Here is a 13,650-nt window from a genome sequence, read left to right on the forward strand (position 1 = left end):
GTGAGTGCTATTCATGGTTTCTAAGTAAACCACTCTAGTTTTTTATACAGCATCTAAAGGGATAGTTCACCCAAATTACAAAATGACGTTTGTTTTCGTTCCTTGTAAGCAGTCTATTAACAATGACAGAGTGCAATACTTTCTTTGGGTTTGTTTACGTTGCCCCTGACACCATCCGCTGATGTTAACATTGTCTTACCAACAACCAATGCAAGTCAGTGTACCGGATATTAGCATGTTTTTACATTTCATTATTGGAAAAAGATCTGATTCTGATTGATCAAAAGACCAAGAACTGGCCAAAAGATCGGAATTGGTCTGTCTGTGTAAACACAGCCAAAGTACCTTCAACCAAGTCAGTGAGAGAGGCTACAAATTCCTTTCAAAGCATACACATCAAACGGATCTTATAGTCAGAAGCAACACAAAATATTCAAAAAGATTAATGAATGGCAATACTCCGATCCCAAGACTTGCTTTTTTCTTCACATTTTTTTGTCCTCTTTTCTGTATAATTATTCAGATTATTAAAAAGTTCAGTTAAATAACCAGATAGTCATGTTTGAACTATTATCAAAGATATGACACATTTAAAAGAGTGAGAGATTAAAGAGTTATCATCATTCATAATGAAAATAGCATGGTTATACAATTAGATATTACCATGGAGACTAGAGACGTAGCCTAAATACAGAATTATCATTAAAATAACTGAATTGTAAACCTATTTATATGCATGTAGGTTCCACCGCAATTCTATTTAGATTTCACTGAGAAAGAAGGTTGCTAAAAGGTCAACAACAGAAGGTAAAAAGAAAGATAAAAAACTGTCATTTTACGATCATATTTTCTTCTGTTTGTCCTACCTCTTTTAGTTTTAGTCAACAACAGGTGCAAAACAGGCCCTTCGACTCCAATAATTCATAAAACAAGAGAACATTTTCTGACCCTCTTTAATTTCACCTCACATCAGTAATTCTCATGTGGCTTCTTCAAGATAGACAGAGTAAAATGTGGACCAATCAAATACTAGCAGGTTTGTGTACAGTTTATCAAAACTATTCCTGCCTTGGCAGTGAAATATCAATTAAACACATAAATATAAATTAAACAAAAAACGGTGGTTTGTGGACCTAGCCCTCACACATGTTTTGGTAAGATTGGTAGGCTATCTATCACCTCTTCATGGTTTTTGTTTAGATCAATATCCAGTAACTAATCAATCCCAATGTGCTGTTCAGAACTTATTTTGTTTCCTTCTGAAGAGAAAAAAACATTAGTTCATAAAATATTTGTGATCTTCAGGACAGTCGGAGAGCTTGATGGATCACAATTCCACAATCATCACATCACTCTGCGCTGCACTGTGTATCTTGATTTCAGCAGACATTTTCCTGATGATACCTGACCATTAACTGCAGTACAGTATTGCTATCACTGATACTGCCATACTCGAGATGTATGTGCATCGTATTTAAGTCTGTCTTTATATATTTTGATATTTCCATATGGAAATAATGATTCTTCCATTTCTTATGTGTGTTTTATTAGCTATTTTCATTCCAATCTCAGCTTTAGGACTACATCTCATGGACCTCTGTGCTCTAATGAGTAAAAGCAAATTAAAATTTAGCTATGATCGATGTTGCGTATAGGATTTCTATCTTTGCATTTTTATCACGTAGCCTACAGAGTAGCAATGCAAACTGTGAAAACTGAGGATAGAAAAAAAAGACAATGGAAGTTCAAAAGAAAATTAATGACCTGATCTGTCTAGCCAGATAAGAGAGGGAGCTGTGGGAAAATAAAAAAGCTGCCAAACAATACTTTTTGGAGCTTCCTTTGTATGTTCAGCTTTAACAGTCTTATCACATAATCGTCAGAAACAGACGGTAGATTTACCCTATGGTGTATCCTACAACCCTTAGTTAATATACTACAGTTGAAGTCTGAAGTTTACATACACTTAGGTTGGAGTCATTAAAACTCGTTTTTCAATCACTCCACAAATTTCTTGTTAACAAACTATAGTTCTTTAGCAAGTCGGTTAGGACATCTACTTTGTGCATGACACAAGTAATTATTCCAACAATTGTTTACAGACAGATTATTTCACTTATAATTCACTGTATCACAATTCCAGTGGGTCAGAAGTTTACATACACTAAGTTGATTGTGCCTTTAAACAGCTTGGGAAATTCCAGAAAATGATGTCATGGCTCAATTGGAGGTGTACCTGTGGATGTATTTCAAGGCCTACCTTCAAACTCAGTGCCTCTTTGCTTGACATCATGGGAAAATCGAAAGAAATCAGCCAAGACCTCAGAAAAAAAATGGTAGACCTCCACAAGTCTGGTTCATCCTTGGGAACAATTTTCAAACGCCTGAAGGTACCACGTTCATCTGTACAAACAATAGTACGCAAGTATAAACACCATGGGACCACGCAGCCGTCATACCGCTCAGGAAGGAGACGCGTTCTGTCTCCTAGAGATTAACGTACTTTGGTGCAAAAAGTGCAAATCAATCCCAGAACAACAGCAAAGGACCTTGTGAAGATGCTGGAGGAAACAGGTACAAAAGTATCTATATCCATAGTAAAACGAGTTCTATATCAACATAACCTGAAAGGCCGCTCAGCAAGGAAGAAGCCACTGCTCCAAAACCGCCATAAAAAAGACAGACTACGGTTTGCAACTGCACATGGGGACAAAGATCGTACTTTTTGAGAAATGTCCTCTGGTCTGATGAAACAAAAATATAACTGTTTGGCCATAATGACCATCGTTATGTTTGGAGGAAAAAGGGGGTAACTTGCAAGCCGAAGAACACCATCCTAACCGTGAAGCACGGGGGTGGCAGCATCATGAAGCATGGGGGTGGCACCAGGAGGGACTGGTGCACTTCACAAAATAGATGTGCACCATGTGGATATATTGAAGCAACATCTCAAGACATCAGTCAGGAAGTTAAAACTTGGTCGCAAATGGGTCTTCCAAATGGACAATGACCCCAAGCATACTTCCAAAGTTGTGGCAAAATGGCTTAAGGACAACAAATTCAAGGTATTGGAGTGGCCATCACAAAGCCCTGACCTCAATCCTATAGAAAATGTGTTGGCAGAACTGAAAAGGCGTGTGCGAGCAAGGAGGCCTACAAACCTGACTCAGTTACACCAGCTCTGTCAGGAGGAATGGGCCAAAATTCACCCAACCTATTGTGGGAAGCTTGTGGAAGGCTACCCGAAACGTTTGACCCAAGTTAAACAATTTAAAGGCAATGCTACCAAATACTAATTGAGTGTATGTAAACTTCTGACCCACTGGGAATGTGATGAAAGAAATAAAAGCTGAAATAAATCATTCTCTCTACTATTATTCTGACATTTCACATTCTTAAAATAAAGTGGTGATCCTAAGACAGGGAATTTTTACTAGGATTAAATTTCAGGAATTGTGAAAAACTGAGTTTTAATGTATTTGGCTAAGGTGTATGTAAACCTCCGACTTCAACTGTGTATGCAAACTACACTGCTTTATTTTGGTTACATTGCAACTGGAAATTCAGGGTTGCAGTCTAATTCATCTCAACTGAAGATACACAATACATTTCTATCTTAATCCTAGCCTTGTACCCTTCTGAACCAACCCCTGCTTTTAAGGACATAGGGTCCAATGACAGTAGTTACAGTAGACGTCGGAAGTGACCAACCCGATCAGCTCTGTCCAATTAGAGCCTTTAAAAATATAATGTCTCCCTGATGGGAAGAGTGGTGCCTCAGTGTCTTTGCCTCCGCTGATCGGAAATCAACCCTCCCATCATTGGGTTGTTATCTGATACCAGGTGATCGATGCATCTCTCTCTTGGGGGGAAGCGGGAGCAGACAGATCTGGTAAAAAAAAAACATTCTCTACACTGTCCCATATGTCTGTCTGGGCTTAGCTTTAGCCAATTAAGAAATACAAGCCAGGAAAAGAGGGGGTGAGAGAGTGGGATAGAGATAGTGACAAAGAGATGGAGAGAGAATGAGCCGTGTTTGTGTGTGTGTGTGTGTGTGTGTGCGTGTGTGTGTGTGTGTGTGAGAGAGAGAGAGAGAGAGAGAGAGAGAGAGAGAGAGAGAGAGAGAGAGAGAGAGAGAGAATGACAGAAAGAGAGGGACAGAAAGAGAGGGACAGAGAAAAACTGAAGCAAAGGGAGAGATAAAAAAATTAAAAATTACATTAAGTTGAGAGAGCAAGAGAGAAGAGCAGATGCTATAGCTAAGAGGGAGAGTGTAATAGCAGAATAGTAATAGCAGAAGCACACCTGTGGAATGCACCAATATGTGACCTTGGTTAGGAGGTGGAGGGGATTCTGGACCGTCACCAAACCAAAGCCCTATCAACCTTATTTTCCCATGACAGCTTCAATAGCCCCTCTGTTCTCTAGAGCTAGCGCACGCGGGCGAGCGCGCGCACACACACACACACACACACACACACACACACACACACACACACACACACACACACACACACACACACACACACACACACACACACACACAGCTGCTTGGGCTTAACAATTGTATCTCTGTGGAGCATCCAATGGGAGGAAGGCCTTTACCAGGTGGGTCAGCGAAAGTCATGATGCTCCACATGACGCTTATCTAGTCTCCCTCAACACCCTCTGCTCACACAGAAACAGGACGCACGGCCCATCGAAGGGTTTGGGTCAAGGGGTAGGGACCGGCTAAATACATTCAGGCGTGCTTGAAAAGGGCGCCCTACCCTCAGAACATAAGTGAGAGAAACTCTGAAGAATATTCCTTAGTCAACATTAGTTCCACAAACAGAGAAACAGGAAGGACGAATCAGGGACAAGCGCTTTAATAAGGAATTGGTCTGTTGATTGTTCCCTTGGGGGTTTGTGTACAGTGAGCTTTCACCAACCAAACATCCCTCTCATATAGAAAAACACCTAGGCTGTGTTTAATAGGCCGGAAAACAAAAAGGAGCATTTCTGATTGGACAAGTTTGGATAGTAACTCCTGTTTTCACTGGTTTCGGGCCGTTTTCTTCCATTTCGGGCCCACTGAACACGACCCTGACTCTGTCCCAACCAATCATTCTGCCAAATGTGCTCCATGTCATCAAAAGTCATCATGCATACATGGACAATCTGGTCAAAAATGGCCACTTTCACCACACATGCTGGCGATGGAAGCTGGATGTGTACTGTACATTTGGGAGGTTTTATTTTTTAAATATTTTTTTTGTCAATGTTACATGTCACATGTACCACAGAATCATGCTGAAAAAAGTTATTGAAAAGAGATATCTGTTTTTCAGTTTATGGATAAACAATCACTTGTTGTGTTATGTTCATTAACCATTCATCATACAAGTAATTTTGTTGTTAGAACGCACGCTTGAGTTTGTATGAATATGTTCACCTCCAAAATTCAATATTCAGTGTGTCTGTTGGTGTGTGTCTATGCATGAGTGTATAATTATCCAAAGAGTATGTACACAATCTTTCCATAGATATTCACCGTTGTTAAGTGCCTACAGTAGTATAGAATATGCATGGGTGCTTCCATCTGTGTGTGTATGCATATACAAGGCTGTACTTCTCTTTTAATTTCGCAGGAGGACGGGTCAGAGTATGAAAGAACTGCTCTGTTGGCAGTTGGGGAGTAACAAAGCTGTGCAGTCTCCTCTGGGATAGAACTGGGCTACAGGCACGGGCTGGGCAGTGCTGAGCTGTGAGGTCAAAGATACATCTGGAGAAAAGAAAGAGCGAGAGACGAGAGACGAGATCTTGTAGTCTGAGCAAAGTTATAGGCTGCCAGTTTTTCGGAAAGAAAACTTGCTGTGGGCCTTTCTTTTTTGGGCTACTGGGTAAGGAGCCTTCATCTGGTAGCAGGCGATCGATGAGGGGGAGGGGGAGGGTCCTCTGGGGCCTTTTGTATCACTTCTGGGTGAACAAGGCTCCGATGGTGACTCCGACGGCTCCCAGGGCGGCCAGGCCGAACACTGTCTTTAGGTACGGCCAGGAGTGAGAGATCCTCTGCTGTTCATAGATCTCCACAAAGGCGTCCTGAGAGAGGGAGAGGGAGGGGGGAGAGGGAGGGAGGGAGGGAGGTAGGGAGGGAGGGGGAGGGAGGGAGGGGGAGAGGGAGGGAGGGAGAGGGAGAGAGGGAGAGAGGGAGAGAGAGAGAGAGAGAGAGAGAGAGAGAGAGAGAGAGAGAGGGGGGAGAGAGAGAGGTTAGTATCACCATTATCAAAGCCACCCTTTAACATTACAACTGTTCTTTATTCTGATTACTGAACATTCACTTGCTGTGCATGCGCTGACCAACTGGCAAGTGTCTTCACTGACATTTTCAACCTCTCCCTGTCTGAGTCTGTAATACCAACATGTTTCAAGCAGACCACCATAGTCCCTGTGCCAAGAACACTAAGGTAACCTGCCTAAATGACTACCGACCCGTAGCACTCACGTCTGTAGCCATGAAGTGCTTTGAAAGGCTGGTCATGGCTCACATCCACACCATTATCCCAGAAACCCTATACCCCAATTTTCATACCGCCCCAACAGATGATGCCATCTCTATTGCACTCCACACTGCCCTTTCCCACCTGGACAAAAGGAACACCTTCGTGAGAATGCTATTCATTGACTACAGCTCAGCGTTCAACACCATAGTGCCCTCAAAGCTCATCACTAAGCCAAGGACCCTGGGACTAAACACCTCCCTTTGATACTGGATCCTGGACTTCCTGATGGGCCATCCCCAGGCCACGCTGATCCTCAACACGGGGGCCCCTCAGGGGTGCGTGCTCAGTCCCCTCCTGTACTCCCTGTTCACCCATGACTGCATGGCCAAGCACGACTTGCCGACGACACAACAGTGGTAGGCCTGATCACCGACAACGATGAGACAGCCTATAGGGAGGAGGTCAGAGACCTGGCAGTGTGGTGCCAGGATAACAACCTCTCCCTCAACGTGCTCAAGACAAAGGAGATGATTGTGGACTACAGGAAAAGGAGGACCGAGCACGCCCCCATTCTCATCGATGGGGCTGTAGTGGAGCAGGTTGAGAGCTTCAAGTTCCTTGCTGTCCACATCACCAACAAACTATCATGGTCCAAACACACCAAGACAGTCGTGACGAGGGCACGACAAAGCCTATTCCCCCTCCGGAGACTGAAAAGATTTGGCATGGGTCCTCTGATCCTCAAAAAGTTATACAGCTGCACCATCGAGAGCATCCTGACAGGTTGTATCACCTCCTGGTATGGCAACTGCTCGGCATCCGACCGCAAGGCACTACCGAGGGTAGTGCGTACGGCCCAGTACATCACTGGGGCCAAGCTTCCTGCCATCCAGGACCTCTATACCAGGCGGTGTCAGAGGAAGGCCCTAAAAATTGCCAAAGACTCCAGCCACCCTGTTCATAGACTGTTCTCTCTGCTACCACCCGGCAAGCGGTACCGGAGCGCCAAGTCTAGGTCCAAAAGGCTTCTTAACAGCTTCTACCCCCAAGCCATAATACTCCTGAACAGCTAATCAAATGGCTACCCGGACTATTTGCATTGTTGGTTAAGGGCTTGTAAGTAAGCCTTTCACTGTAAGGTCTACACCTGTTGTATTCGGCGCATGTGAGAAATAAAATGTGATTTGATTTGATTGTGAGTTTGTTACATTTTCAGTTTGTGTCCCATCAAGTCCTGAGTGTACAAAACATTAGCAACACCTTCCTAATATTGAGTTGCAACCCATTTTGCCCTCACAACAGCCTAAATTCATCAGGGCATGGACTCTACAAGGTGTCGAAAGCGTTCCACAGGGATGCTGGCCCATGTTGACTCCAATGCTTCCCACAGTTGTGTCAAGTTGGCTGAATGTCCTTTGGGTGGTGGATCACTCTTGATATACAGGGAAACTGTTGAGCGTGAAAACCCCAGCAGCGTTGCAGTTCTTGACACAAACCGGTGCGCCTGGAACCTACTACTATACCCTGTTCAAAGGCACTTAAATATTTTGTATTGCCCATTCACCCTCTGAATGGCACACATACACAATCCATGTCTCAATTGTCTCAAGGCTTAAAAATCATTTAACCTGTCTCCTCCCCTTCATCTACACTGATTGAAGTGGATTTAACACGTGACATCAATAAGGGATCATAGCTTTTACCTGATTCACCTGGTCAGTCTATGTCATGGAAAGAGCAGTCTATGTCATGGAAAGAGCAGTCTATGTCATGTTCCTAATGTTTTGTCCACTCAGTGTATGTATAGGCACTAGGCATCAGGAAAGCCAACAAGGTCTCAATGACAATGGCTGCATGGGGCCCAGATCTCTGTGCCTCTACCCCTGAGCCTTCTCTGTCTGTGGTACACACATGGAGTCTCTCAGCCAGCCTATCAGTAAGAAAGAGACTCAGCTTAATGCATCCTACACACACAGATACTTAGACACACAAACACGCACACATTTTCAGGACTTTTTGGGGAGTCAAAATGTATTCCAATTCAAAAATCGTATTTTCCTAACCTTTACCCTAACCGTAACCCCAAACCCTAAACCTAACCCTTAAGCCTAAAATAGCATTTGAACAAATTCAGGACATGAAAAAGGTCCTGACTTTTTAATAACGTTCTTGTTTTCCTACTTTGTCAGGTCATTCTGGTGACTTTTCAGGTCATTATGGTAACTTTTCAGGTCATTATGGTGACTTTTCAGGTCATTATGGTGACTTTCCAGGTCATTATGGTAACTTTCCAGGTCATTATGGTAACTTTCCAGGTCATTATGGTAACTTTCCAGGTCATTATGGTAACTTTTCAGGTCATTATGGTGACTTTTCAGGTCATTATGGTGACTTTTCAGGTCATTATGGTAACTTTCCAGGTCATTATGGTAACTTTCCAGGTCATTATGGTAACTTTCCAGGTCATTATGGTGACTTTTCAGGTCATTGTGGTAACTTTCCAGGTCATTATGGTAACTTTCCAGGTCATTATGGTAACTTTCCAGGTCATTATGGTGACTTTTCAGGACTATTTGTTCCTGATAAGGTAGGAAAACATGTACACACACACACACATTTACGCTCCTTCTTTGCATACCAGGCATAGTAAGACCAAAACATCAAATTCCACATGACTATGAACCACATGTAAATGTATCTCAGCATATCTTGGTTTGCAACAGGTTCTTCCCCAAATGTGTTCACTGGACCGTTTACAAGGAAACATTCAGGTTATTCCCCCTGTGTGTTCAGTGGAGTGTAATAGTAATATGACAAGCAAGGGGATAACCCTAATGAATCACTGTTCCTGGTAATATGTTGTTTTTTATAACTAGTTGGAAAAAATAATATCTGATGCATATAATCCCACTGCAGCTCCTCTAGATATAATTTTTACAAAGTTAGTTTAAGAGGATGTAATATTGGATGCCTCAGGTGCTAGACTGCTTCCAGTGTTTGATGTATTTTGGTCGACATCAAAGGTTGTTTTATCACTGTAAACACTGTTACTGTGTGTGTATGTGACCTGTGACCCCATGTTGTACAGTAAGAGCTGGGTATGTACAGTGAGGGAAAAAAGTATTTGATCCCCTGCTGATTTTGTACGTTTGCCCACTGACAAAGACATGATCAGTCTATAATTTTAATGGTAGGTTTATTTGAACAGTGAGAGACATAATAACAACAAAAAAATCCAGAAAAACACATGTCAAAAATGTTATAAATTGATTTGCATTTTAATGAGGGAAATAAGTATTTGACCCCCTCTCAATCAGAAAGATTTCTGGCTCCCAGGTGTCTTTTATACAGGTAACGAGCTGAGATTATGAGCACACTCTTAAAGGGAGTGCTCCTAATCTCAGCTTGTTACCTGTATAAAAGACACCTGTCCACAGAAGCAATCAATCAATCAGATTCCAAACTCTCCACCATGGCCAAGACCAAAGAGCTCTCCAAGGATGTCAGGGACAAGATTGTAGACCTACACAAGGCTGGAATGGGCTACAAGACCATCGCCAAGCAGCTTGGTGAGAAGGTGACAACAGTTGGTGCAATTATTCGCAAATGGAAGAAACACAAAAGAACTGTCAATCTCCCTCGGCCTGGGGCTCTATGCAAGATCTCACCTCGTGGAGTTGCAATGATCATGAGAATGGTGAGGAATCAGCCCAGAACTACACGGGAGGATCTTGTCAATGATCTCAAGGCAGCTGGGACCATAGTCACCAAGAAAACAATTGGCAACACACTACGCCGTGAAGGACTGAAATCCTGCAGCGCCCGCAAGGTCCCCCTGCTCAAGAAAGCACATATACAGGACCGTCTGAAGTTTGCCAATGAACATCTGAATGATTCAGAGGAGAACTGGGTGAAAGTGTTGTGGTCAGATGAGACCAAAATGGAGCTCTTTGGCATCAACTCAACTCGCCGTGTTTGGAGGAGGAGGAATGCTGCCTATGACCCCAAGAACACCATCCCCACCGTCAAACATGGAGGTGGAAACATTATGCTTTGGGGGTGTTTTTCTGCTATGGACGGGGCCATGTACCGTCAAATCTTGGGTGAGAACCTCCTTCCCTCAGCCAGGGCATTGAAAATGGGTCGTGGATGGGTTTTCCAGCATGACAATGACCCAACACACACGGCCAAGGCAACAAAGGAGTGGCTCAAGAAGAAGCACATTAAGGTCCTGGAGTGGCCTAGCCAGTCTCCAGACCTTAATCCCATAGAAAATCTGTGGAGGGAGCTGAAGGTGTGTGTGTGTGTGTGTGTGTGTGTGTGTGTGTGTGTGTGTGTGTGTGTGTGTGTGTGTGTGTGTGTGTGTGTGTGTGTGTAAGGCATTTCACTGTACTTGTGCATGTGACATTCAAACTTGAAACTTGAAACTAGATTGAATACTAGTGTGCCTCCGATTTCTAGCCCAGTGAGGGGCCGGCTCGTGCGCAAATGTTTGGATTGTCTGATTCCCCTTCCCACTGGTTCCAGCATCTCAGTGGAGAGAATGTCTGCAGGGCAGACCCAGTTCTTAGCTTCTTAGCCCTACACAGCCTGCAAGAAGGAAGCTTCCCCAACATGCTGCCTGGGTGGAGGTTAACAGCCTGCACGAAGGAAGCTTCCCCAACGTGCTGCCTGGGAGGAGGTTAACCCACAAGCGCTGCACATAAAAACCAGTTAGAGCAGATGACGAGACGTGAAGGGGTGGAAAGAGAGAGACTGAGAGGAAAGGGGGGGAAAGAGAAGGAGAGGTAGAGGTGTGTTGCTGGTGCTGGGATGTTAACCCACAACTGCTGCATATCAAAACCAGTCAGAGTAGACGAGACGTGGAGGGAAGAGGAGAGACGAGACGTGGAGGGAAGAGGAGAGACGGGACGTGGAGGGAAGAGGAGAGACGAGACGTGGAGGGAAGAGGAGAGACGGGACGTGGAGGGAAGAGGAGAGACGAGACGTGGAGGGAAGAGGAGAGACGAGACGTGGAGGGAAGAGGAGAGACGAGACGTGGAGGGAAGAGGAGAGACGGGACGTGGAGGGAAGAGGAGAGACGAGACGTGGAGGGAAGAGGAGAGACGAGACGTGGAGGGAAGAGGAGAGGCAGAGACGTGGAGGGAAGAGGAGAGGCAGAGACGTGGAGGGAAGAGGAGAGACGAGACGTGGAGGGAAGAGGAGAGACGAGACGTGGAGAGAAGAGGAGAGACGAGACGTGGAGGGAAGAGGAGAGGCAGAGACGTGGAGGGAAGAGGAGAGGCAGAGACGTGGAGGGAAGAGGAGAGACGAGACGTGGAGGGAAGAGGAGAGACGAGACGTGGAGGGAAGAGGAGAGACGAGACGTGGAGGGAAGAGGAGAGACGAGACGTGGAGGGAAGAGGAGAGGCGAGACGTGGAGGGAAGAGGAGAGGCGAGACGTGGAGGGAAGAGGAGAGACGTGGAGGGAAGAGGAGAGACGAGACGTGGAGGGAAGAGGAGAGACGAGACGTGGAGGAAAGAGGAGAGACGAGACGTGGAGGGAAGAGGAGAGACGAGACGTGGAGGGAAGAGGAGAGGCAGAGAGGAAAGAAGAGCTAGAGATCAAATCTCTTCCGCGCTCAAGTCAGAGCGCTGATGCAACATTCAGCACCATTTATCCATAGGTGTAGCTCACAAAAGGTCTGTCTTCATAACCCAGAATCATCATCTAGTTAGAATGGATAGGCCAATGAAGTTGGATTTAAGTCTTGGAGTAATCCCAATTTCCCATACAAACATACCTTCCCTCATTTTACACTAAATGTCATTGAGGAAAAAGCACATCAATATCCTGTGTCTTGCATGACGAGCACTGCATCATATCATGTACAAAATCCCCTCTTCCAGAAATATGTTTATAGCCATCCTTACCACTTCCAATATTCACCCACGGTGCTTACTGTAATAAAGATGAGAAATCGAAAGGTGCATCATTCAAAGTGTTCAATTACAATAACAATTTCTCTAAATTTCCACCATTCAGCAAAAAAATAGATTGATGACATCATGGGAAATTTCTTGATTGCTCAGTCTGGTCATACAAAGGTACGACAGCATCCCAATAGGAACTGCCTCTACTTGTCTCATTAGCATATTCATAAACGTTGTCCTATCACGGCTATTTCCATTCATCGATTCCAGCTGGGGGAACAGTTGTCCAGAAGAGTACAGTTGATCATGAATATCCAGTGTCAACAAAGCAACCTTGTGCATGTACTGGTTCCCTGTTGTCACAGTTGTTTCCACAGTATGGGGCTATACACTAGCAGTGTGACAAGAGAGCTGTCCATAACATGGACATACGTCAGTCCAAAGACACCAACGCTGGTTTGATGTTATGGTTTATTCCATTCTCTGGTCTGTTTGTTCCCCCTCTGGCCAGATGGAGCAGACGTGCAGTGTATATTTCATTATGACACACAAGCAAGGGCTATTAGGTGTTTACACCTGCAACAACAGCTGCTTTGTTGATCACCTGATACACACACACTCTCTCCCCCTTTCTCTCCTCCTCTCTCTCTCTCTCTCTCTCTCTCTCGCTCTCTCTCTCTCTCTCTCTCTCTCTCTCTCTCTCTCTCTCTCTCTCTATCCTCTCTCTGTTCAGGTTGCTTTATGGTGCTGTCCTCTCCAATGGCTTCCATTCCTCCTAGTCTAATATTTTGCTTTCGCAAATACAAGAGCAGGTCCCCAAGGAATGTATTGACTTTAATTTGGATTAAACCTTTCTTAGCAGCTATCCTGTTTGCTAGCCAGAGGGTCGGTGATAGACAGAGCCCCTTGGATTTCCAACATGTTGACAGGTTGGCTACCTCCATCCCTGTTTGCTTTATGATTTTACCCCCTACCTTGGCAAACATCGTCATTAGGCAAGCTTCCGGTGTGTGTTTGAACAGACCGGCTCTGTTTGCCCAAGGCCAGTGCTAATAGCCTCTGAACACAGCTCTGAACTGCTGCTTTTAGATGGAGAAGCTGAGCTAGCTAGCTGAGCCAAAGATTATCTATCATATTGACAAGATGGTCCAGTGATCGGTCTATCAATGGAAATACATGTTGTCAAAGATGGAAGGCGAGAGGAGGTGAGATCAGGTGGGACCATTCTAGCCAATGAGAGGGCAGATACGCATGT

General features: G+C 44.5%; 1 protein-coding gene across 1 annotated transcript in view; it reads right to left on the minus strand.

Moving 5' to 3' along the window:
• Positions 1-4,852: 4,852 nt before the first annotated feature.
• LOC121549890 (apoptosis regulator Bcl-2) overlaps positions 4,853-13,650 on the minus strand; it is an 80,441-nt gene continuing 71,643 nt past the window's right edge. The window contains exon 2 of the mRNA XM_041861849.1: positions 4,853-6,081. Coding sequence (XP_041717783.1) covers positions 5,953-6,081 — 129 coding nt within the window. The 3' untranslated portion in view covers positions 4,853-5,952. The remainder of the gene's footprint in view (positions 6,082-13,650) is intronic.

Source organism: Coregonus clupeaformis, chromosome 34 (genome assembly GCF_020615455.1).
Source record: "Coregonus clupeaformis isolate EN_2021a chromosome 34, ASM2061545v1, whole genome shotgun sequence".
NCBI lineage: Eukaryota > Metazoa > Chordata > Actinopteri > Salmoniformes > Salmonidae > Coregonus > Coregonus clupeaformis.